The sequence below is a fragment of the Elephas maximus genome, chromosome 12, assembly GCF_024166365.1.
Source record: "Elephas maximus indicus isolate mEleMax1 chromosome 12, mEleMax1 primary haplotype, whole genome shotgun sequence".
Lineage (NCBI taxonomy): Eukaryota > Metazoa > Chordata > Mammalia > Proboscidea > Elephantidae > Elephas > Elephas maximus.
In genome coordinates, this window is record NC_064830.1 from 42510060 (window position 1) to 42535322 (window position 25263).

At 49.9% G+C, this 25263-nt stretch overlaps 2 protein-coding genes across 2 annotated transcripts in view; one reads left to right on the forward strand and one right to left on the reverse strand.

The window, feature by feature from the left end:
* ADCY3 (adenylate cyclase 3) overlaps positions 1-16877 on the reverse strand; it is a 125440-nt gene extending 108563 nt beyond the window's left edge. The window contains exons 1-2 of the mRNA XM_049902748.1: positions 15824-16877; positions 14395-15267 (exon numbers count right to left, since the gene is read on the reverse strand). Of these exons, the coding sequence (XP_049758705.1) occupies positions 14395-15069 (675 nt within the window). The 5' untranslated portion in view covers positions 15070-15267; positions 15824-16877. The remainder of the gene's footprint in view (positions 1-14394; positions 15268-15823) is intronic.
* On the forward strand, positions 15134-23622 carry LOC126087028 (uncharacterized). The gene is made up of 3 exons (XM_049903989.1): positions 15134-15170; positions 15697-16350; positions 21702-23622. Exons 1-3 carry the CDS (start codon positions 15134-15136, stop codon positions 21821-21823), a joined length of 813 nt encoding a protein of 270 aa, XP_049759946.1. The 3' UTR covers positions 21824-23622.
* The last annotated feature ends 1641 nt before the right edge of the window (positions 23623-25263 follow it).

Genomic DNA, 25263 nt, shown 5'->3' on the forward strand with positions numbered 1-25263 from the left:
CACGCACAAAAACTAACTCCAAGTGGATCAAAGACCTAAACATAAAGACTAAAACAATAAAGATCATGGAAGAAAAAATATGGACAACGTTAGGAGCCCTAATACAAGGCATAAACAGAATACAAAACATTACCAAAAATGACAAAGAGAAACCAGATAACTGGGAGCTCCTAAAAATCAAACACCTATGCTCATCTAAAGACTTCACCAAAAAAGTAAAAAGACCACCTACAGACTGGGAAAGAATTTTCAGCTATGACATCTCCGACCAGCGCCTGATCTCTAAAATCTATATGATTCTGTCAAAACTCAACCACAAAAAGACAAACAACCCAATCAAGAAGTGGGCAAAGGATATGAACACACACTTCACTAAAGAAGATATTCAGGCAGCTAACAGATACATGAGAAAATGCTCTCGATCATTACCCATTAGAGAAATGCAAATTAAAACTACAATGAGATTCCATCTCACTCCAACAAGGCTGGCATTAATCCAAAAAACACAAAATAATAAATGTCGGAGAGGCTGCGGAGAGATTGGAACTCTTACACACTGCTGGTGGGAATGTAAAATGGTACAACCACTTTGGAAATCTATCTGGCGTTATCTTAAACAGTTAGAAATAGAACTACCATACAACCCAGAAATCCCACTTCCCGGAATATACCCTAGAGAAATAAGAGCCTCCACACAAACAGATATATGCACACCCATGTTTATTGCAGCTCTGTTTACAATAGCAAAAAGCTGGAAGCAACCAAGGTGTCCATCAACAGATGAATGGCTAAATAAAATGTGGTATATTCACACAATGGAATACTACGCATCGATAAAGAATAGTGAGGAATCTGTGAAACATTTCATAACATGGAGGAACCTGGAAGGCATTATGCTAAGCGAAATTAGTCAGAGGCAAAAGGACAAATATTGTATAAGACCACTGTTATAAGATCTTGAGAAATAGTATAAACTGAGAAGAACACATACTTTTGTGGTTACGAGGTGGGGAGGGAGGGAGGGTGGGAGAGGGTTTTTTACTGGTTAATTAGTAGTTAAGAACTGCTTTAGGTGAAGGGAAGGACAATACTCAATACATGGAAGGTCAGCTCAATTGGACTGGACCAAAAGCAAAGAAGTTTCCGGGATAAACTGAATGCTTCAAAGGTCAGCGGAGCAAGGGCGGGGACTGGGGGACCATGGTTTAAGGGGACTTATAAGTCAATTGGCAAAATAATTCTATTATGAAAACATTCTGCATCCCACTTTGAAATGTGGCGTCTGGGGTCTTAAACGCTAACAAGCGGCCATCTAAGATGCATCAATTGGTCTCAACCCACCTGGATCAAAGGAGAATGAAGAACACCAAGGTCACATGATAACTAAGAGCCCAGGAGACAGAAAGGGCCACATGAACCAGAGACCTACATCATCCTGAGACCAGAAGAACTAGTTGGTGCCCAGCCACAATCGATGACTGCCCTGATAGGGAGCACAACAGAGAACCCCTGAGGGAGCAGGAGAGCAGTGGGATGCAGACCCCAAATTCTCATAAAAAGACCATAGTTAATGGTCTGACTGAGACTAGAGAAATCCCGGCGGTCATGGTCCCCAAACCTTCTCTTGGCCCAGGGCAGGAACCATTACAGAAGACAACTCATCAGACATGAAAGGGACTGGACAGTGGGTAGGAGAGAGATGCTGATGAAGAGTGAGCTAATTATATCAGGTGGACACTCGAGACTGTGTTGGCATCTCCTGTCTGGAGGGGGGATGGGAGGATAGAGAGAGTGGGGAGCTGGCAAAATTGTCACAAAAGGAGAGACTGGAAGGGCCGACTCATTAGGGGAAGAGCAAGTGGGAGTACGGAGTAAGGTGTATATAAATTTATATGTGACAGTCTGACTTGATTTGTAAATGTTCACTTGACGCTCAATGCAAGTTAATATAAAAAAAAAAAGGACAAAAAAAAGTGGCAAAGGAGTATTGATTAGCATGCTTGAACAGTCATAGAAATCTTGCTTTTAAAAAATCATTCTCAAATCACTTGGATTAACACCAGAACACTTCCCCTTGCCTAGATCTAGCCAAAAATTGACCAATTTCAAGGAGAGTTTATGAGGAAGGAAATGAAGATAAAAGCAACACAAGAATGTATGTATTCGACAAATACATATAAAACAACTGTCATGCGGAAGGCACTGTGACAGCTATAAAGTAATTTGACTTCAGGCCTGAATCTCTCCTTGAGGTAAATGGCAACATGCCAAGAGAGAAAAACTCAACACGTTTCTGAAGGACCTACACAAGCAAATGAGAAAGGACCATGGACATCAGTCCCAGGGTGCCCATCTAGCTCACATGGGGAGCGGAAGGGGCAGGACTGGTGCAGGGTCAAGATCAGGCTGCATGCTCCCTGGGGAGGGGACTGCTTCCGGTAACCAGGCGCACCACACTGTACAGAGGGGGAATAGCATGTTGGAAGAATTAAGAGAACGAAGTCTTTCCGTGAATGCCAGGCGAGGTACAACCCATGCAAATGAGCTACCAGCCATCATTATGTTTTGTGCAACGCAGTTTCTAAAACATTCTGAAAATTATGGAAATGATGTATTGAATTCCATAGAGAATCAACGCCTTAAAGAAGTTAGTCTCTGCTGTGAACCACGTTTCTAATTTTTGAAGCATCCTATGGTCACAGAGCATTTTGTACCGCACCCAAACTCATGGTTTTATTTAGTCCCTTCTCCCAGCACCCTCAGGCTGAGCCACACCCCGCCTGGTTTGGTAGAGAGCCTCCAAGGACGGCTGTCATCAATTCCTTCCCTCCCTGCATGCCACAGGCCACTCTCATACCAAGGGACAAAATTAATTTCCCCTTATCTTGCATCTGGCCTTGTGACTTGATGTGACCAACAGTGACAGGCCAACCCTTTAAAATGACTGGAAGATTTCACTTATTCCCTGAGACCACCATGCTGGGAGAAAGCCCAAGCTAGCCACATGAGAGGTCATGTGGAGGAGCTCCAAGCCTCCAGACATACGAGTAAAGCCTTCTTAGAACTTCTAGACCAGCACCCGCTGAACGTAGCCAGGTGAGTGACCCTAGCCAATGCCATGTGAAGTAGAAAAATAATCCCAGCTGCTGTGAAAGTACCTGGAATCTATAGGGCAAGGCACTAACATTTTCAGTTAGCGAGGCACCAAAAGTCTGTGTGGGAGCATCCACGAGTCCTTGGCCATCAACAAATGAATGGATAAACAAAATGTGGCACACCCCTACAACAAAATATTCCTCAGCCATAAGAAATGAAGACCTGATATATGGATGAACCTTGAAAATATTATACTGAGAGAAGTCAATCACAAAAGGCCAAATACTATATGCTTCCACTTACATGAAATATCTAAAACAGTTAAATTTATAGAGACAGAAAATAGATTAGAGGTTACCAGAGAACGGGCAAAGGGTGAGAGGGAAAGCTATTATTTAATGAGTACAGAGTTTCTGTTTGGGGTGATGAAAAAGTTTTAGAAATGGCTTAGTTCTAGGAGCTGTTTTGCAGATTCTTTAGGATTTTGAACATAAACAATCATGCCATTTGCAAATGAAGACAGTTTTACTTCTGCCAAAAAAGAAAAACCACCCAGCTGAGCACAACCAACCCACAAAGTTGTAAGAAATAATAACTCATTATTGTGTTAATCCATGAAATTTTGGGGGTTATGTAGCAAAGGATAATTGAAACATAGGGTATATAAATGGATACAGGTACAGTAAAGCCATTGAGAAATGAGCCATTCTGCATTACTGAATTTCCTAGAGAGCCAAAACATAACCCTTATTTGCCCAAACCTGTTTTTATCCATTTCTGATAACGATGTTTTTAGAATGCAATTCTCTACACCACTCTATACTAAATGTAATTTAATATTTTCTTGATGAGTTTATCATTATTATAGACATTGATTACTACATTGTCCTGTAATGAAACGATGCCTTGTGCAGCCACCGAGGTGTTGGGGCTGTTGGTTCCAACACTCGACTACCCAGACAGCTAAACTCCTTGATGAGTGCCAGTATGCCCGCCCCTGCGGACATCTCCTCATTCCGACTTTGCTCCTCCCAATGGTTGTGGGTTGAGAAACCAAAGACCCAACCCTGTTGGAACTGTATTTCAACAGGCTCTGAGGGAAGATGTAAGGGGTTCTTCTATGATTGTGGCACACACCCTGGAACAGCTCTTATTTTGTTTCTCAGGGGCACCTTTTCCATATTTCTGGGTTCTCCAGGGGATTTCAAATTGTTGTTTTTGTTGCAGGTGCCATCGAGTGGAGTTTGACTCATAATGACCCTATATGACAGAGTAGGGTTTCCTAAGCTGTAATCTTCATGGAAGCAGATCACCAGGTCTTTTCGTCCACTGAGCTGCTGATGGGTTCAAACTGCCAACCTTTCAGTTAGCAGCCGAGCACTTAATCATTGCATTACCAGGGCTCTGTGTATTTCAAATTAGGGTATTAGAGAAGTGAGCTCCCTTTGTGTGCGTGTGTGTGTGTGTGTCCCTTTGTGTGTGCGTTTGTGTGTGTGTGAGAGAGAGAGAGAGAGAGAGAGAGTGTGAGTGTTTGTCTGTATCCATGGGCAGGCATCAAAAGAGCATGTACCATTTACTTAGCATCCCAGCATCCACATAAAGCTACGCATCTTAACCAGGGCAGGATGTATCAAAATCACCTGAAGCACTACTTACAAGGCAGAGCCCGTTCAGGCTGGAGGTGAGCATGCGCCTTCCAAATGACTTCCTAGTGATTCTGGCTAAAAACCAGATAGCGTCACTGACTATACTGAGGACAAGGCCCAGCACCTTGTAGGTGCTGGAGAAGTGCTGGGAGCTGGCAGGTCGGTGACGCCAGCAGAAAGCAGACACTTGGTAGGTCCTGGATGCTTGGCAGGGCCCTTCCAATAATGTCCTCGCACAGCAGCCAAGGCAGGAACTGAGCTGCTAGCTCCGCCTGAGCTGCCCGAGTCCCACCAGACCCAGAACTGGATCACAGTTGGTCTCAGGGTCACCCAGAGGTGGCCCATGTTTAAGGACACAGGCCAGACGATGCCACAGGGCAATGAGACCTTTCTGGAGAAGGCCGCCACAGCCTGCCAGTGTATTATAGTGCAAGTGACCGACCATGGAGACGAGAGAGCACAGCGTGAACTCTGGAATCCGACTGACCTGGCTTCGAATCCTAATCTACCACTTACTAGCAATGTGACCCTGGGTGAGTCATTTCATTTGTCACACATTTCAGTTTCCCCATCTGTAAGAAGACAATCCTAACATCTCCCTCTTGCTGGAAGCCACTTAACTAAGTAGCTGAAACACAGCAAGAGCCCAGTAAACGGCATTCACCTTGGCTCTACCCTCTGTATGGCTGGGTGTGGACCTGCACATGGGTGCTACCTCTGAGCATACGTGTGCGTTTGGTGAGCACATGTGCTCAAGGAAGTCTGTCACCGAGAATGTGTATATTGTGAGGGGACAGCAGGGGGAGGGTGTCTGAATGTTTACTCAGCATCTTGGTTTCTTAGTGCTGCTATAACAGAAATACCACAAGCGGGTGGTCTTAAAGAACAGAAATTTATTTTCTCACAGTTCAAGGGGATAGAAGTCTGAAATCAGGGCAGCACCTCTGAACTCAGGAAGCCTCTCTGTCCTCTCTGGGAGAAGATACTTGTTTTGGCTTTTCTGGCATTCTCTGCTTCCTGGTTCCTGCACCTGGCATTTATCCTTCCCCTTTTGTGCTTGCCTCTCTCTGCGCCTCATCTGCTCTTTTTATATCTCAGAAGTGATCAGGTTTAACACACATCCTACACTGATGATGGCCCCATTAACATAGCAAAGAAAACCCTATTTCCAAATGGGATGACAGCCACCGGTATGGGGGTTAGGATTGCAACATCTATTTTGGGGGGCACAATTCAATCCATAACACTCATGATTGGACTATCCTAGTGGAGGATCTGCCCGGTTGTATTTTTGTGGAGAAACTGCAGGACAAGAATGACCTAGGAGCTGTGACCTCACTAGGGGGTGGGGGGTGCACACTGCATCCCCTGACACTGTCGGGGGGGTGACATCAAAATGACCTCAGGGTCTGCGGCAGCAGAAGCTGCGCGGTGGGAGGGGCCACAGGAGGAGGGGCCACCAAGGCACTGAAGTCACTAGGGTTGGTGTCACCAGTCACCCAGTACGTAACTCATCATCACCTCCACCACCCCGCCAACTGCCAGTCAGAGTGCAACCGGGCAGGGCGCTGGTGAGCAGGCCCCGCATCCACCACTGGACAGTGAGGAGAGTCTCCACGTTGGTCAATGGGAGAGGGGTCCAGAGGGGCGGGGCTACTCAGCGAGGTACTGGCCCTGCGGGTGCGAGGGTCGGGGGAGGGGTGGGGCCAGGCCGCTCTGCCCAGGGGAGTAACATCATGAGCTATCGCACTGGGTAACACCAACCCTAGTGACACCACTGCCTAGGAGAAACTCCATTTTGTGGAGAGCCGACCAGGCCTGTTGGACAAACCAAGCCCAAGTGCGTGCATGTACGCAGGGGTGTGTGAGAAGCACACCTCAGAGCTCCTGGGCCGGCCCAGCAGGGCACCGGGAAGACCCCGGCATGGAGACTGATGTACGGACCTGGCCCTGTGGCCACCCAGTCACCCACCACTGGCCCTGCCCCTGGCTTCGGTTTCCTCTCCAGAAAACAGGCTGCTGGCCATAAAGTGATAATTTAAAATAAAGAGGAGGGCTCCGATGTTCATGACAAAATGTCAGTGAAATAATGCGGGTGAAAGGCGGGACATAAATTGCATATGCATGAAGATGACAAACTGGAAAAGCTGTTTACACAGAGATAAGGGTCAGAAGAGGCTGCGGGGAAACTCAGCCGGCGGGGGAAGAGACCGAGGGGGTGATGTTTTGCAAAGTTGTTTATGTGTCCTGTAATTGAAATTCTTCGTGTGTAGCTGGACTTGGTGGCCTTGCGGTCCCCTTCTATGCATTTCCTTCGTGTTCGGGTTCCCACACTGACCCCCATCTGCCCACTCTCTATGGGGGGAGAGCCTCTGATTCCCCACCAGATAAGCGTCCCCTACTCACCTGGGACATGGCAAAGCCCGGGGCCTGACAGCCAAAAACCAGTTGAAATTTCTCTTCCTGAACCATTTTCTGCACACCCCTCCCCAGCCTCTGGATGGTCAGCCCCTGTCGCCCAGCCTCTGTCTTGCCCACCCCATCCTAGCTCCTATTCCATGCCATCTGAATTCATTTCTCATTCACTCCTGGTCATGTTTCCAAAAGGAACATTCTGTCACAGGCTTCTCCCCTCCTTGAGTCCAGTTCCCAGGAAGGAGGGGGTTGATTCTTATTTTAAGGCCTCCCACTTCTTGGCACTGCTCTTAAGTGCTGTTTAGCAAAGACAGTAGGAGCCAGTCAGACAAGGAGGAAGGAGCCTGGATGCCTGGGTTCCAGGAAAACAGAGGCTTTCAGGAAAACCCCAGGGACATGTCCTGCCCCCCACTCCTCCTTGTCACTCACCCGTGACCCCCCCCCCCCAATCAGTTACTTAGCTCCTCTACCTCCTCTCGGAACAGAAAATTTGAAAGGGTGGCCCAAGAAGACAAAGTATTATGATGACATGTGCAGAGACCTGGAGATAGAAAACCAAAAGGGAAGAACATGCTCAGCATTTCTCAAGCTGAAAAAATTGAAGAAAAAATTCAAGCCTCGAATAGCAATACTGAAGGATTCTATGGGGGAAAATATTAAACGACACAGGAAACATTAAAAGAAGATGGAAGGAATACATACAGTCACTATACCAAACAGAATTGGTTGATGTTCAACCATTTCAAAAGGTAACGTGATCATGAACCGATGGTACTGAAGGAAAAAGTCCAAGCTGCTCTGAAGCCGTTGTCGAAAATAAGGCTCCGGGAACTGCCGGAATACCAATTGAGATGTTTCCACAAATGGATGCAGCACTGAAAGTGCTCACTCGTCTATGCCAAGAAATTTGGAAGATAGCTACTTAGCCAACTGACTGGAAGAGGTCCATATTTATGCCTATTCCCAAGAAAGGCGATTCAACCGAATGCAGAAATTTTCGAACAATAACATTAATATCACATGCAAGCAAAATTTTGCTGATGATCACTCAAAAGTGGCTGCAAAAGTATATTGACAGGGAACTGCCAGAAATTCAAGCCAGATTTAGAAGAGGATGTGGAACCAGGGATATCATTGCTGATGTCAGATGGACCCTGGCTGAAAGCAGAGAATACCAGAAGGATGTTTACCTGTGTTTTACTGACAGTGCAAAAGCATTTGACTGTGTGGATCATAACAAATTATGGATAACACTGCAGAGAATGGGAATTCCAGAACACTTAATTGTGCCTGTGAGGAATCTGTACATGGATCAAGACGCAGCCATTCAAAACAACAAGGGGACACTGCACGGTTTAAAGTTAGGAAAGGTGTGCGTCAAGGCTGTATCCTTTCACTATACCTACTCTATCTGTATGCTGAGCAAATAATCCGAGAAGCTGGGCTATATGAAGAACAGGGCATCAGGATTGTAGGAAGACTTATTAACAACCTGTGTTATGCGGATGACACAACCTTGCTTGCTGAAAGTGAAGAGGCCTTGAAGCACTTACTAATGAAGGTCAAAGACCACAGCCTTCGGTATGGATTACACCTCAACATAAAGAAACTGAATATCCTCACAACTGGACCAATAAGCAACATCATGATAAATGGAGAAAAGATTGAAGTTGTCAAGGATTTCATTTTACTTGGATCCACAATCAACACCCATGGAAGCAGCAGTCAAGAAATCAAAAGATGCATTGCATTGGGCAAATCGGCTGCAATAGACCTCTTTAAAGTGTCGAAAAGCAAAGATGTCACCTTGAGGACTAAAGTGTGCCTGACCCAAGCCAGGGTGTTTTCAATCACCTCATATGCAAGCAGAAGCTGGACAATGAATAAGGATGACCAAAGGAGAATTGATGCCTTTGAATTGTGGTGTTGGTGAAGAATACTGAATATACCATGGACTGCCAAAAGAATGAACAAGTCTGTCTTTGAAGAAGTGCAGCCAGAATGCTCCTTAGAAGCAAGGATGGCACGACTATGTCTCACATACTTTGGACATATTATCAGGAGGGATCAGTCCCTGGAGAAGGACATCATCCTTGGTAAAATAGAGGGTCAGCGAAAAAGAGAAAGGCCCTCAACAAGATGGACTGACATGGTGGCTGCAACAATGGGATCAAGCATAGTAACAATTGTGAGGATGGTGCAGGACTGGGCAGTGTTTCGTTCTGTTGTGCATAGGGTCGCTATGAGTCAGAATCGACTCGACAGCTCGTAACAACAATCTCCTCAACCTCAATAAGCCTCAGTTTCGTCATCTGTAAAGTGGTGCCAGTAACACCCAGATTAAACAGGGTGATACATATAGAACACCTTACCTCCAGTCTGGCAGACAGGGGTGCTTCCTCTCACACACTCCCTACTGCAGCTCCCCAGCTCCGTGGGGCAACTGCTCATTCACTGGGTGAAGGATTTGATGTGTAATTTGTAGGTGTGAAAGGAATTACCCATCCAAAGTCTCATCACATTATAATTTGTAGTTGAAAGTCACAAATCAGGGCATCAGGATTGGAGGAAGACTCATTAACAACCTGCGTTATGCAGATGACACAACCTTGCTTGCTGAAAGTGAAGAGGACTTGAAGCACTTACTAAGGAAGATCAAAGACCACAGTCTTCAGTATGGATTACACCTCAACATAAAGAAAACAAAAATCCTCACAACTGGACCAATGAGCAACATCATGATAAACAGAAAAAAGATTGAAGTTGTCAAGGATTTCATTTTGCTTGGATCCACAATCAACAGCCATGGAAGCAGCAGTCAAGAAATCAAAAGACGCATTGCATCGGGCAAATCTGCTGAAAAGGACCTCTTCAAAGTGTTGAACAGCAAAGATGTCACCCTGAAGACTAGGGTGCGCCTGACCCAAGCCATGGTATTTTCAATCACATCATACGCATGTGAAAGCTGGACAATGAATAAGGAAGACCGAAGAGTTGACGCCTTCGAATTGTGGTGTTGGTGAAGAATATTGAATATACCATGGACTGCCAAAAGAACGAACAAATCTGTCTTGGAAGAAGTGCGGCCAGAATGCTCCTTAGAGGTAAGGATGGCGAGACTGCGTCTTACGTACTTTGGACATGTTGTCAGGAGGGATCAGTCCCTGGAGAAGGACATCATGCTTGGCAGAGTACAGGGGCAGCGGAAAAGAGGAAGACCCTCAATGAGGTGGATAGACACAGTGGCTGCAACAGTGAGCTCAAGCATAACACGGACTGTAAGGATGGCGCAGGACCGGGCCGTGTTTCGTTCCGTTGTGCATAGGGTCGTTAGGAGTCGGCACCGACTCGAGGGCACCTAACAACAACAACATTGAAAGTCTCACCAAAAAAGCCACACCCACTGCCGTCAAGTTGATTTCAATTCATAGTGATCCTGTAGGTCAGAGCAGAACTGCCCCTAGAGGGTTTCCAAGGCTGTAAATCTTTACAGAAGCAGAGCGCCACATCTCTAGTCTTTGAAGTAGCTGGTGGGTTCGAATCACCAACCTTTCAGTTAGCAGCCAAGCACTTAACCACTTTGCCACTAGGCCTCCTTAACAGGCTATTAATTCCGTGAGACAATTTTGCTCTCAAGTATTCTGTTATGAAATAAGGCCATAAAAATTTGTCAGAGGTTCCTGGCCCCCAGTTTGCCACAGACTCATTCTTTCAATGACCCTGTTAGAAGCTAATGTGTGTACGGGTGTGGGTGTCTCCGGAGCAGCCACCCACCAAAGGAAGCTTCCCACTGTCTTGCTGCATTTTCTGCATCCTCACCCTCTCCTCAGTCTCACCCCTCAGCTGATGCCTGGTCCTGATCTCAACTCCCTCCTGCTTGCTCACCTCACCCCAGGGGCAATTTGGGGTAAGTAAAAGGCAGGTTGTGTAGTAACAGGCCTGGCAGTGCCAGGATCCAGGCAAGGGGAAGGATGTGGGAAAATCCTGCCAGCTTCAGCTCCACCAATTCATAACCCTCTCCGACACCCTAACCCCGTCCGTGCCCCATGCTTTCCCCCACTGCAGCAAGGCACCCTACCTCTGATGATTGCATCAGCTTATCTGCTTATTCCCAGGCCCTACAGACTGCAACCAGTTGCCATTGTGTCGATTCTGACTCATGGCAACCCCATCTGCATCCGAGTAAAACTGTGCTCCATTTAGTTTTCAATGCCTGATTTTTTGGGCATAGATTGCCAGGCCCTTCTTCCATGGCACCACTGGGTGAGTTTGAACCACCAACCTTTCACTTAGTAGCTGAGCACAAACCATTTGCCCTTCCCTGGGTGGTGCAAACAGTTTGCGCTCAACTAGTAACAGAAACAGTAACAGAAAGCCCTGACTCCACCCGCTCTTCGTTTCAGAGCCCCAACCTGCCAGCACTGGAGAAAGGTGCCAGGGCCGCTGCCTCATCTGCCTCTGGCATTCCAAGCTGCCAATGGCATCTGTGTGTACCTTCTGTCCTTCCCCACAGAGCTGATGTACAGGCTTGGGGGAATGAGGGGTACATGGGAAGAAGGCTTTCACAATGAAATGTTTTTTCAGTGCCCACTGGTGACAACAGCAACCAACCACGCTTCCCCAGAAGTGCAGGTGTCTGCTTCTAACCGTGAAGCTGAGTTCATTCTGAACTGACCCAGCAGCAGGCCCTGGGGAGTCAGCAGGTGATGGGAGAAGAGGAAGAAAAAGGGAGCATATGCGCAGGAGAATGAAGAGAGGGGAGGTGCCAGAGGTCTGGAGAAAGTTCATGGTGTTCACCCTGGCAGGGGTCCTGGCCCTGGCTCTCACAACCCTGTCCTTCAGCTCCTGCTCCCCTCCTAACCTCGATGGAGCCCCCGCCCAAGGAGGGTATCAGGCGGGACAGTGACTCTTCATCCAATGCTCTAGGAAGGACATATTCCCAGTGTTTCTCCCACAGCAACACAGGCCACACTGGGCTTGGTTTCCCCAGTTTTACCACCGAACCGAATGCAGGGGTGCTGTGAATGAAGTAAGACTTTGGTGGGTAGGCCTGGGAACCCAGAAACCTTTTAGAAAGTCACAGTAGTCCCAAACAAGTGACTCAGAAACTTCTGGAACACAGCCCATTGTAAGCTGGGGCCTCGGCTTTCTCTCCCTGGCTCCCAACTGGACCATGGGCCCTCTCCGCCCCTTCATTCCCCAAGCCTCTTCCCTGCCTCTGCTTCCATGTCAAGGTCAGGCTCCTCTGGGATGCTCATGTTTTTCATGTTAATTTACTTATTTTTCTATCTTTTTTTCTGTTTCCTATTTTGTTTTGGTGTTTTGTTACTTAGCAACACTCAAAGCAGGCCAGCAATCATGGGTTCAGGAGCCATCTCCAAGAGTGATTTGCAGGGCCCAGGCGCTGTCCCTAAGTAGACAGCACAGCATATGGGACCCTGGCAGGGAAGGAAGAGTGACATGACTGTTCAGTAGAAGGCTTAGTCTTTGATCCCAGGCCCCAGGCGGCCATGCCTTCCTGTCTGTCTGCCCCCAAGCCGTGCTTTTTACTGACTCCCAATAGTAAGGACTCTCTTGCTACTCTCCCCACGCAGCTACCAGCAGGGCCCTCCATTGGCAGAGGCAGGATCTGAAGTCCCCCAACCCCGAAGTCATGGCGTTAATGGTAGGTTGCCATCTCATTTGAAATAGGGCATTGGGAGAAATACAAAGGAACCTGTTGGGATGTGCCCACAGAAACCCACATGCATCAGCCCAGGGCTGGGGTCCTGCGGATTGAGAAGCACAGAGCTTCCGTGAGACAGCCCACTGCGTGACCCAGAATATGGGAACAGGAAAATCTTGGTTCAAGAGCCAAAACCAAAAAAAAAAAAAAAAAAAAAAACCCAAACCCACTGCTGTCCTGTTGATCCCGACTCATAGAAACCTTATAGGACAGAGTAGAACTGCCCCATAGAGCAAGGAGCGCCTGGTGGATTCAAACTGCCGACCTATTGGTTAGCAGCCGTAGCACTTAACCACTATGCCACTAGGGTTCCCGTCCAAGAGCCAGGAAACAGTTAAAACTGAGGAAAAAACCATGTTCTCTTTGAACCAAGTGGGAGGCAACAGAATGGGTCCACAGGGTTCTTGCATCAACCACCAACGACACTGCCGGGCCCTTAGAGATTTAGGCCCCAATCCCAGGTGATGGCAGAAACGACGCAGTGTATTAGCGGAAAGGGGACTGGAGCTGAAGTCAAGAAATGGACACGCTAGCCCTGACTCTGTCACGATGAGCTGTGTGGCCTTGGGCAGGTCATTTCCCCGACTCTGGGCTCACCTCATTGTGTGTAAAATAAGGACATACAACCATGGAATTCACTGATTCTAAGCTCAGTGGAGTCCTCCATCCTCCAGATGGGTTAACAGATCATAAACTCAGAAGGGCGAGAATCACCTCTCATGTCTCTGCAGCCCCTCAGCCCCTAGCCTGGAGCCTGGCCCCAGGGGGAGCACAATTCTTGTCTGATAGTTAACCTGAGCCCAATATCCCACCCTTCCAGCAGAATAATCCTCCCAGACAAACAGGCCCTCCACCAGGGTGGCCAGCATCATTTTCCTCGTTTGCTCCCATGCCATGCCTTCTGTGGGGAGACTCATTCTCCACAGTTGCCTAACTGGTCATGGCACCCTGAGTTCACAGGATATATAATAACTGCATCTTCCCTCTACACAGTCCTTCCCATTTCCTAAGTGCTTTCACCACAACGCCTTTGATCTTAACAACAACCACTCCCATTTGTCAGAGGAGCACTGAGTCCACACAGGTTAAGTCACTTGACCAGAATCCAGCCTCGTGGCTCTCAAGGGAAACCTCTTTTTCCACAAGAGATCTTCCTAACCAGGTCACTGACAGGGAATTGCCAGGACTCCGCTGCTCAAGACCAGGTCTAGACCGGCCTTCCTGTCACCCACTTGGGCTGGCACAGGTGACAGAGCAGCCCTAAGGCCCAATGTCCTGCCATCTGCCAGTCCCTAGGGACCAAGCACAGGCAAACTCTGGGCAAATGGCATGGAGGTGCAAAGCCAGGGGTAGGGGAAGAGGTGGTCCCTTCCTACCCAGGCAGCTGATGCTCCGGGGCCCTGGACTCAGGGCCAAAAAATGACGCCTCTCCCCACTTCAAATCAGGTGTCACCTTGGGTGAGAGCTAGTGGACAAGGAAGCCGCAGGGTGGGGAAAGATGGCAGGACTCACCTCCCTCAGCAACTGGATCCCCTTTAGCTGGTCCTGCTGCTGCTGGGCCACGGTGACCCCCAAGACAAGCGTGTGTACAACGCAGGAGACAACTGAGATGATCACGATGGGGCTGAGACTGAGGGGCAGCGTGATGAAGAAGGAGAAGATGAAGAAGGCCTGCCAACCCACCGTGTCGCTGGCTGTGTGGGCCTGGGCAAAGTTCAGGCCCAGGTAGGAGAAGATCTGGGCTGTTATCAGCAGCCACAGCAGGTAGGGCACCACTTTGCGGGTGACCCGGTCAGGGAGCACCCCCTTTTTGCAGAGCACGAAAAGGATGATGTCCAACACCAGTCCAATCCCGGCCACGATGAGGGGCGCCAGCATGTCTTTGGAGAAGACCACGGCGCACATGACCACCACGTAGCAGTCGAAGAGGGCTGCGAAAACCACCAGCACCAGCAGGGTCTCATGGCGCTGCCTTTTGAAGTATGTCTGGTAGAGGTTCTCCAAGGACTCAGGCACGAAGGTCAGCCGCATGAAGCGAGGCAGGCAGAGGCAAGACCCCGAGCTCCGGACGGAGATTTCATGGGTCCGGCCCACCGCTCGATCAGGGTCAGAGGGCAGGCTGACGGAGTATTCAGCCGAGTACTCAGCTGAGTACTCGGGATCAGAGAAGCCCTGATTCCGAGGCATCTTCACTGGTGTCTGTTTCTACTGGCCCTGGAGAAGACTGGGGGCTGAGGAGGGGACACCCAGAATGGCCACCTACCAGGGCTCTCTGAGACCTGGCGAAGGCTGGAGGCTCCTTCTTGGCTGAGGCTGAGGGACAGCCACTTGTGGCAGGAACGCAGCGGGAGTTTCCAGGGCACAGGTAGCGCTAACCATCTGGAACTTAAAGAACACCATCCCTCAGTAGAAGCTCTTTTTCCTTCCTACCCCATGCCTTCCCCATGACCCACCCTATCACTACCTCTCATAAAAGAGTGGGTGCTGCAAGAGACTGCAGAGCCAGGGCCTTCTCTACCACTCCCTCACTCATGCCACCGCGGACCACACACATTTGGTCCTGTCCACGCCACTCAGCTTCCTGTCTCGGCTTGCTGAGGAGCCTGGCCACCCCTCCATCTCTTGCATCCCTGGTCTCTCTGTGTCATCTCTTCTCTCTCAGTCCCTGAGTTCCTCACCTAAATTTCCTCCAGGCCCAACCCTTAGAAAAAAAAACCTTAGAAGCCGAAAATAAAACGTGTCAGAAAAAAACGGTAGCCATCCTGGGGATTCCTCAATCTTCCTTCTGTTTACGTACTTCCTTTTTCCACTCAGCCCTTGGAGACTCCAGCCCTATAGGTCCCCTTCCCAACCTGGGCCCCCTTCCCAACCTCCGGGCATTGTGTCCCCTCGGGAGAGCAGGCTCGGCCCTCCGGAAGCCCGGCTGTGCCGCTGCGTTTACCTGTGTGCGAACTCGGGGGCCGCGTGGTCCGGACCGTCCCCGCGCGGACTGCCGAGCCGAGTCACGCGTGCGGCGGGAGGGCTCAGCGCGCCGGGGGGCTGCTTCTCGTGGCGCCGCACCGCCCCGCCAAGGCCCCCGGCCAGCGGCCGGAGCGCGATTCCGCCGCAGTCAGTCCCGGGATCCGGTCGGGAGAGGCGCAGGGCTGGCCCTGAGCATCCAGAGGCGCCCGGCTGCAGGAGGAAAGAGGCAGCGGCGGCGGGGAGATGGAAAATTCGCGGTCGCCGGTCAAGCGCGCCGGCCCCTAGGGCTGCGGCTCGGGGGCCGGGGCCTGGAAGCGCGGGTGGCGGCGCGCGCGACGCGGCGGACCCCTCCCTCTCGCACCGCAGTGGTCTTGGCAGCTGCTAGGGGCGCGCTCGGGGTCCTCCCCGGCGGGAGCGCGGGCCGAGCCCGGGGAAGCCTGCCAGCATCCTCCTGCTTGCCCGCTCGCCGAGCCGAGCCAACCGAGTCCTGGCGTGGCGCGCTGCACAGTGAGCCTCCTCGGCGCGGGAGGGCGGGCGGCTCCGGGCCACGCGCGCTCCAGGCCCCGGGAGGCGGGCGGCGGGGGCGGGCGCCGGCCCCTCCCTCCCCAAGTCGCCGCCTCTAGGCGAGCGCGTCGCGGAGTTAGGGAGCTGAGTGTGAGGCGCCCCGCTCCAAACCCGGGACCGCGGCGGCGAAGGGGGAGGAGGAGCGAGGGAGCGAGACTTGGAGGTGGGCTCGATGCCCCCGGTGGCGGCCCCCGCCTTCCCTACGCGCCAGCACTGGGCGGCGGGCCGGCGGTGACAGCGACAGCTGCGTGGAAGCGCCGGGGGTCGAGGCGGGCAGGAAGGATGGCGTGAATCAACATCTTCTCCTGGGCAGGCCCCGTTTCGGAGGATAAAAGCCAGGGACGTGCTTTCCCGCAGGTGAGGCGCGCTCTGGGGCACCCCTGTCGCCCCCTCCCTCTGCCTCAGCTTCCTTCCGGGCCCGGAGATGCTGGGGCTGAGGTTTGGGGACAGCTCCGCCCACCCTGGGAGCCCAGAGGCCCGAGTGCGGGGCAGAGGCTTTCCACTGAAGGGGACCGCTGCTGATCCTCGTTCTTCTTAAGGGAAGGGCTAAGAGTAGCCCGGTAGACACGAGCACGTGGAGCTGGAAGAGACGCTGCTTCGCAAAGATCTCCCGTGCATATTCTATCCTTTTGAGAAGTGTTTGAATTCACTGACTCACCGATAAAGATGCAAATACTTCTTTGGAAGGGTAAGCCTATCAGTCTTTGACACTGCGGTGTAACGGAACACCTTGCCAAGATCAAACACAGGCTTTAGGAGTTCAGATCAGATGAAGGGAGAAGAGGAAAATAAGTGGTTGGGAACAAAGGCGTGTGTGCAGTGGGGTAGGGAGTGTGGAGCACAGCCAGCAGCACTGGGGGACTGGTGCCCCTGGAGAGAGCTGAAGGGATAGGGGAGAGGAGAGTGAGCCTCTGCCATGCAGGCCCTGGATGGAGAGCCTCCTCAGGTCGGTTGTCAACTGTGACTGCCCTTCCCAGAACATCAGGCATCAACTCACATCCCTCAGGGAGTGGGCCCTTTCAGAGAAGCCATCCTGTTTCTATCAGGCCCTTAACAGCAAGTCTGAAAAATTGCCAACCTCGGCCCAAACTTCTTAAGGCTTTGGTCCCAACTGTAGTGGTTATAACATCAGATGTAGAGGGAGAGTACCTTGAATAAAGTTGAGAATTTTTATTTTGAGTTGTCACATGTTAAAGGAGGGCATGGTTTTTATATTTAACAAAGGTAGACGTGTTGATGGGAAAAAAAGCTAGTAAGCACTTTGTTCGGCCCTGCTTTGGCTCAAGGGATGCCTGCGTTGCACCCTGTATGAATCGCTCCCCCTTTCCTGGTACACGTACCAACCCTTGTGGTTCCTAGGTAGAGTGCCAGGCTTAGCAAGGCCAGGCCCAGCTGCTGGGTCCCAAGGGTGCAGGGTCTTTTGCCACCATTCATGCCCCAGCCTCTCCCCACCCATCCCGGGAAGGGAGAAGGCTCCACTCAGAGACCCCTGGTCAAGCCCCAGATCTCCTGCCCCTCGCACTCAGACCACCGAGTCACTGCCATTCCCTGCCCATCTGCAGTCAGGCTCCTTGGGACGCCTGCCAGCCCCGCCAGGGCGCCATGTCCAGAAAAAGCAGACACTCAGCTGTGCACAAGTTGCAGCCAGAGGCAACTTCTGGCTGAGGGGACTTGAGTCAGGGCCTTTCAGGACAGAAGGGAAGGATCTGATTGGGCCTGAAAGAGGCAGCCTTCCAGTGCCTGGAGCCATCTGAATAAAGGCCCAGCAGCAGGAAAGGGCCCACAGCCTTTCCCTCCCCTGCTCTGCATTTTGGGCTTTAGGGCACAGCCTTTCCCTGTGGACGTGGGAGGCGCAGTGGGACACCTGCAGCCTACCCGGGGTCTCCCTGGGAGCCGGAGGCAGCTGCGAGGACATTCCAGAGCAGGAGAGCTGCCCAAGGCTCTGCCTGCAGAAGAGATCAGGGAAAACACACCTGCTAGGAGACGGGCATCAAGGCAACGAGCCCTTTCTGTCTTGGGTACTGAAAACATCGTTAATGAAAGAATGGATGGTTTCCCTAAGAAGAAATGGCTCTTTGTAAGTGCACTGGTTGTCCCTGAGAGGACACACAGCCCAAATGCACATATGCTGAAAATGTCCATCTCCAGGGCAATTAAAAAATACACACTGAAATGAAAAGGTTGGAATTAGGGGGAGGTGCTTTCAGTTTCTGATTTATACATTTTGTATTGTAATTTGGACAGCTGGCATGTATTGCTTTTGTAATCAGAAGATACAGTAAAGATAGACCTTTAAAACACACGCACACCCTGTATGAAGACCCTGCATGGCTTTGTGGGTGGCTTTTATCCTAAATCTGTATCCTAAAATGAAGACAGAGTCGTGGATTTGGGTAGAAGTGTGGAGGGCATCCTGACCCCCATTACTCCAGGATCTGCCTGGATGGAATACCTCTTTGCTGAAGACGGCTCTTTGTTTATATGGTTCAAGGCTAGAGGTGATTGCTGTGAATTAATTGTTATTGGATAAACAAGAGTGGTTTGGCCCTCTGGGGGAAATGTGGGAGCTCCTGAATCCAGCAAACAATAGATCAGAGCAGAACCCTGGTGTCCTGGGGGACAGAGAAGTGGGAGGCAGGAGAAAATTAGTAGTTCCCCTGGGCTCTAGGACCTTAGCTGAAAGCAGAGTCTGAGACAGGGGCCTGCGTGTGGTGATTTGATTGGGGAAGTGACCCCAGGGAAAGGAGTGGGGGCCTGGGAAGATGAAACAGAGAAGGTGGAAAGGCAATAAATACAAGGGTATGTGGTGGGCATGGGGCTCAGTCCCACTGGGACCTTCTGAGCCATGCAGAATGCTCCACATTCCCCCATGGGGGGCTCAGTGAGGAGAATATCCGCCCACTACTCCCTCTCCCATTGGGTAAGCGTGCCCAGTGGAGTGTTCACTTGCTAGTGCTCCCAGGTTTGTGGCTGAGTGGTGGGCTCCTGAGCAGCAAACAAGGTGCTCAATGCAGGAGGCAAGGTGCTTTTGGGGTATACGTGCTGCAATGGCCAGAGCAGAAAGGTGGGTGATGGGGTGTGACAGCACACATGAGGGTTCTGTACAGGGCTGTGGCTCCTCATCACCTCCCATGGCTCAGAGGTTTGTGTCTTGTCACCCAGAAGAATGGGGGTAGTAGTAGTTCAGTGGTAGAGTTTTTGCTTTTCATGCAGGAGACCCAAGTTCGATTCCCAGTCAATGCACCTCATGTGCAGCCATCGCCCATCTGTCAGTGGAGGTTTATGCATTGCTATGATGCTGAACAGGTTTCAGTAGAACTTCCAGACTAAGACAGACTAGGAAGAAAGGCCTGGTGAACTACTTCTGAAAATCAGCCAGCGAAAACCCTATGGATCACAACTGTCTAATCCACAGCCTATCATGAGGACCAGGCAGCATTTCATTCTGTTGTGCATGGGGTTGCCATGAGTCTGGGCTGACTTGACGGCAGCTGACAACAACACCCAAAAGAGAGGGGCGTGTGATACAGCAGGAAGAGCTAGGACTCGGCCTTCAGAGAACTCTGCTGTGCTTTGGCCTTGATGCTAGATGGGGACCTGGGACAAATTACTTCCCCTCACGCCACAGTGTCCTGTGGTGCACAGCACAGCCCTAACACCTGGATGGGATCACTGCGAGGAAGAAGTGGATTCATGGGAACCAAAATGGTTGGCAAGTCTCCACAGAACCAGGCAAAAGTGAGTGACTGTCCATCTGACGACTGAATCGCTGAGCGGCTCTGCCCACTTCCATGCCCAAGTGACCCATGCAGGACTGGGCTGGGCGGCCATCTTCCTTGGGCCTCCTCTGTGGTTATACCTGGGGCCCTCTCTGACTCCATTGCAGCTCTCTCCTCTGACAGCGTCTTTCGGTTCGTTTGTGTGCTTTCACTTCGTCTCTCTCTTCCTTTGCCACCCTCTCTCTGTCCATTTCTGCGTGTCTGTGTCCATCTTCTGCCTCTATGTTAGTGTCTCACTGACTCAGTCTCTGGGTTGTTCAGTGGGTATGTGTGTGTGTGAGAGTGTATGTGAATATGTGTGTGTGAAAGTGTGTGAGGGTATAAGTAAGTGTGTGTGGATAAGCCTATGTGTGAACAAGTGTGCGTGAGTATGTGTAAGAGTGTGAGTGAGTGAGCAGGATATGTAAGTATGTGTATGTATGAATGTGTGAGAGTGTATAGGTGCAAGAGAGTGTAAGTCAGTATGTGAGTATATGTGTGAGCATTGCACGTGAGTATGTGTGCCCACTCACTGCATCGCTGCACTTGCCTCATCCTTGCAGCTCAGGCGCCAGTCTCACTCCTCTACCCTCTCTGGGCTTGTTCAGCCCACTTTCACAGAGAAATGTCCCTGCTCAGTGCCCCTTAGGCGGCAGAAGGAAGCAGGACTGAGAAAGCACAGCCAAGAAAATATCCCCTCACTGGCCTTCGGGCTGGGTTTGTCCCCCTCTTGGGTGTGGTGTCACAGTGGTTAAGTGCTAAGGCTGATAACCAAAAGGTCACCAGTTCGAATCCATCTGGCACTCCTTGGAAACTCTGAGGCAGTTCTACTCTGTCCTGCAGGGTCACTATGAGTTGAAATCGACTTGATGGCAACGGGTTTGATTTTGGCTGGGTGTGAGCCTAGATCTCAGGAGCCAGGACCAAGTCTTCACTCCAGCCCAGTATTTGAAACAAAGTAACTACTCCATAGCCTGTTGTTGAAATTAAAAAAAACGAAAGACCCACTCATAGAGAACCTATAGGACAGAGTAGAACTGTCCCACAGGGTTTCCAAGACTGTAACCTCGACGGAAGCAGACTGCCACACCTTTCTCCCCTGAAGCTGCTGGTGGGTTGGAACTGCTGACGTTATGGTTAGCAGCTGAGAGCTTAACCACTGCACCACCAAGGCTCCTTATTGTTGAAATAACATCGGTTAAGCACTGATCACACTCTCAGTTTGCACGCATTGATCGGATTTCTCCCCACGGGTTGTAACACTTCCTACGGGCTCCCTGCTTCCCAGGTGCGATTCATTGTGTTCTCTTCTTTAATCTTACGAGGTTGGTGCTATTAGCACTCTTATTTTAAGTCTGGATGATGCAAACAGTTAATGCATTTGGCTGCTAATCGAAAGGGTGGAAGTTCGAGTCCACCCAGAGGTATCTCAGAAGAAAGGCTCAGCAATTTACTTCCAAAAATCAGCCATTGAAAACCCTATGTGCACAGTTCTACTCTGACACCCATGGGGTCACTCTTTTTTTTTTTTTACAGGTGAGGAAACGGGCTCGAGAAATAACTTGCTCCTGACCCCACACCCTCAGAGAAGTAACTTGCTCATGACGCCACATCTAGGAAGAGGAAGAGGTGGAGCTGGAATCTGCTTCTGTCTATGAGCCCCACATACTAGACCACTGGACAAGTCTGGCTCAAGAAGAAATCCTCTGGAATCTTCTTGGGCTCAATTATTGCTTCTCTGTAACTAAGGGTCCCCCACATGTCTGTCAGTTTGTCGTACTGTGGGGGCTTGTATGTTGCTGTGATGCTGGAAGCCATGCTACCGGTATTCAGATACCAGCAGGGTCACCCATGGAGGACAGGTTTCAGCTGAGCTTCCAGACTAAGACAGACTAGGAAGAAGGACCCTGCAGTCTACTTCTGAAAAGCATTAGCCGGTGAAAACCTTATGAATAGCAGCGGAACATTGTCTGATATAGTGTTGGAAGATGAGTCCCCAGGTTGGAAGGCACTCAAAAGCAACAGTGAGCTCAAGCATAACAACGATTGTAAGGATGGCCCAGGACCAGGTAGTGTTTCGTTCTGTTGTGCATAGTAGGGTCGCTATGAGTTGGAACCCACTCGATGGCACCCAACAACAACAACGTAACAAAGGGTATCCTGTGATCTCAAAGCCAAGGAAAGCCTGGAGAATCATAAGTCCCTGGAAGTCAGAGCCAAAAAAGACCCTCGACACCATTCCACTCTGGCCCAGATGGGGAAATTGGGGCCCAGGGAGGCTAAATTTGGAGAAAGGAGCACAAATGCCCACAGAGTGCAGAGCATGAATGATGAATGCTGAGTAATCCCATGGCCTCTACGGGAATGTCACATTTCCAAAAGCGCTTGTGTCAGGGCCCCTCTGGGAAGAGGCACCATAGAAATATGTGCTAACAAGCCTCTTTGCAGTCTCTCCACGGGATAAGAAGGAGCAGAAAAAGATCTGAGAACAAGAGGTGGCTAGGAAAGGCCTATGCCAAGAGGAGACAGAGCTCCTACCTCCTCCACAGCCTCTGATGGGTGGAAAGTCACCAACATCCAGAACGGCGAGGCTGGAGGGACCTCAGAGAGAGGCTGGCCCAAAGCCCTCATTTGCAGATGAGAAAAAAATCTAGACCACCCCAGTGGTTGCTGCTCCACCCTCACCACTCCAGTCTTAAGAATCATAGTCATCCTTGGCTCTGCCCTCCACTCAGCAACCCCTCGCCCCATTCTCCACACCGTAGCCAACAAGAGGATCCAAACCCAGATCTGATTTGACCCCACCTTCCTTAAAAATCTGTCGGACTAAATGTCTGCCTTGAGCATTGTGTTCTTTTAAAGAACGATCTGTATGGGATCAAACTGACAACACCAACTGGAAAGGTCAGATGGGGAGCTTAGAGGGCAGGGAGTTTATGTTACTGGAAGAGAAACAACTCAGAAAAGGAGGGTGTGAATGGCTGCACAACTCAAAGAATGTAATCAGTGTCACTGAACTGTACATGTAGAAATTGTTGAATTGGTGTATGTTCCGCTGTATATATTCTCAGCAACAATTAAAAAAGAATCTGTTGGACCCTGCCCCAGGATGATGATTCTGCCACCGCACGACGTGCTAGGGTATTAAATAAGATGATACTTGTAAAGCACTTGAGTGTCGCCTTGCTTGTGAAGCTGTCCTCAGGTAAAGTTAGTCATCTTTTACTTAGGGATCCGTGGTGGGTTGAATGGTGGCCCCTCAAAAGATATATCCACATCCAAATCCCTGGAATTTGTGAATGTGACCTTATTTGAAATGCTGCAATGAATCATCCCATGGCCGTTCAGTCGATTCCGACTCATAGCGAACCTGTGAGACAGAGTAGAGCTGCCCCATAGGGTTTCCAAGGCAGTTAATCTTCACGGAAGCCGAGGGCCACATCTTTCTCCTGTGAAGTGGCTGTTGGGGTCGAACTGCTTGACCTTTTGGTTAGCAGCTGAGCAATTAACCACCGTGCAATGAATCATATGCTTCTTAAAATGCCCTATTGTTTTCCCCTGCTCTCTGGGCCCCAGCCACACCGAACTCCTCATGGTCCTGAATACACCACAGTCTTCACACCTTTGTGACTCTGCATATGCTGTTCCCCCTGCCCAGATTTCCCTTCCTCCATTCATGTATCTTCCTTCTTGCAAATTCTGTTCATCTTTAAAGGTTCCATCCCAATGTCACCACCTCAGTGAGGTGTTACCTGATTCCCCAGGCAGGAGGAGGACCCTCCCTCCATGGTCCTACGGCCCCTCAGACATGCCTGCTGTGAGGACAGTCTATTTTTCCTACTCTTGCTCTGAGTCCCTCAAAAGGCAGAGGATGTCTTTTAGTCCTTGTCGTTGGGTGCCGTTGAATCGATTCTGACTCATAGTGACCCCATGTGACAGAACAGAACTTCCCCATAGGGTTTTCTTGGCTATCTTTACAGAAACAGATCACCAACTCGTTCTTCAGCGGAGCCACTGAGTGGGTTCAAACCACCAACCTTTTGGTTAGCAGCCAAGTCCTTAACCATTGCTCCACCAGGGCTCCTTATCCATCCCCTTCCCCTGCTTTTTATTTCTTCAGAGCACATTCTGCCTGAAATAATTGTTGTTGTTAGGTGCCATCGAGTTGGTTCCTACTCATAGTGACCCTGTGTACAATAGAACAAAACACTGTCTGGTCCTACACCTTCCTCACAATCGTTGCTATGTTTGAGGCCATTGTTGCAGCTGCTGTGTTGATCCATCTCGTTGACGGTCTTCCTCTTTTTCACTGACCATCTACTTTATCAAGCATGATGTCCTTCTCTAGCCATTGGTCCCTCCTAATGATATGTCCAAAGTACATAAGATGAAATCTCACCATCCTTGCTTCTAAGGAGTACTCTGGCTATATTACTTCCAAGACAGATTTGTTCATTCTCCTGGCAGTCCAAGGTGTATTTAATATCCTTCGCCAGCACCATAAAATCTCTACAACAGTAAGACATAATTCTCCACCACAGTATGACAAACTGACAGACAAGTGGTGGGCCTGAAATAATAGCGTGGAATTATTTGTCAGTCTTGTTTCTCCCCCACAGAATGTGTGTTTTGTTGGAGCAGGGACCCTTTTTTTTTTTTTTTTTGGTATTTATTTAATTTTATTTTATTTATTGTACTGTAGATGAAGCTTTACAGAGGACGTTAGTTTCTCATTAAACAATACACATATTGTTTTGTGGCATTGGTCACCAACCCCATGACATGTCAACACTCTCCCCTTCTCGACCTTGGGTTCTCTGTTACCAGCTTTCCTGTCCCCTCCCGCCTTGTCTTCTTTGCCCCTGGGCTGATGTGCCCATTTAGTCTCATTTTGTTTTATGGGCCTGTCTAATCTTTGGCTGAAGGGTGAACATTAGTAATGACTTCAATACTGAGTTAAAAGAGTGTTAGGGGCCATATGCTTGAGGTTTCTCCAGTCTCAGACCAGTACGTCTGGTCATTTTTTTTTTTTTGTGAGTTAGAATTGCCTTGTACATTTTCCCCCAGCTTTCTCCAGGACCCTCTATTGTGATCCCTG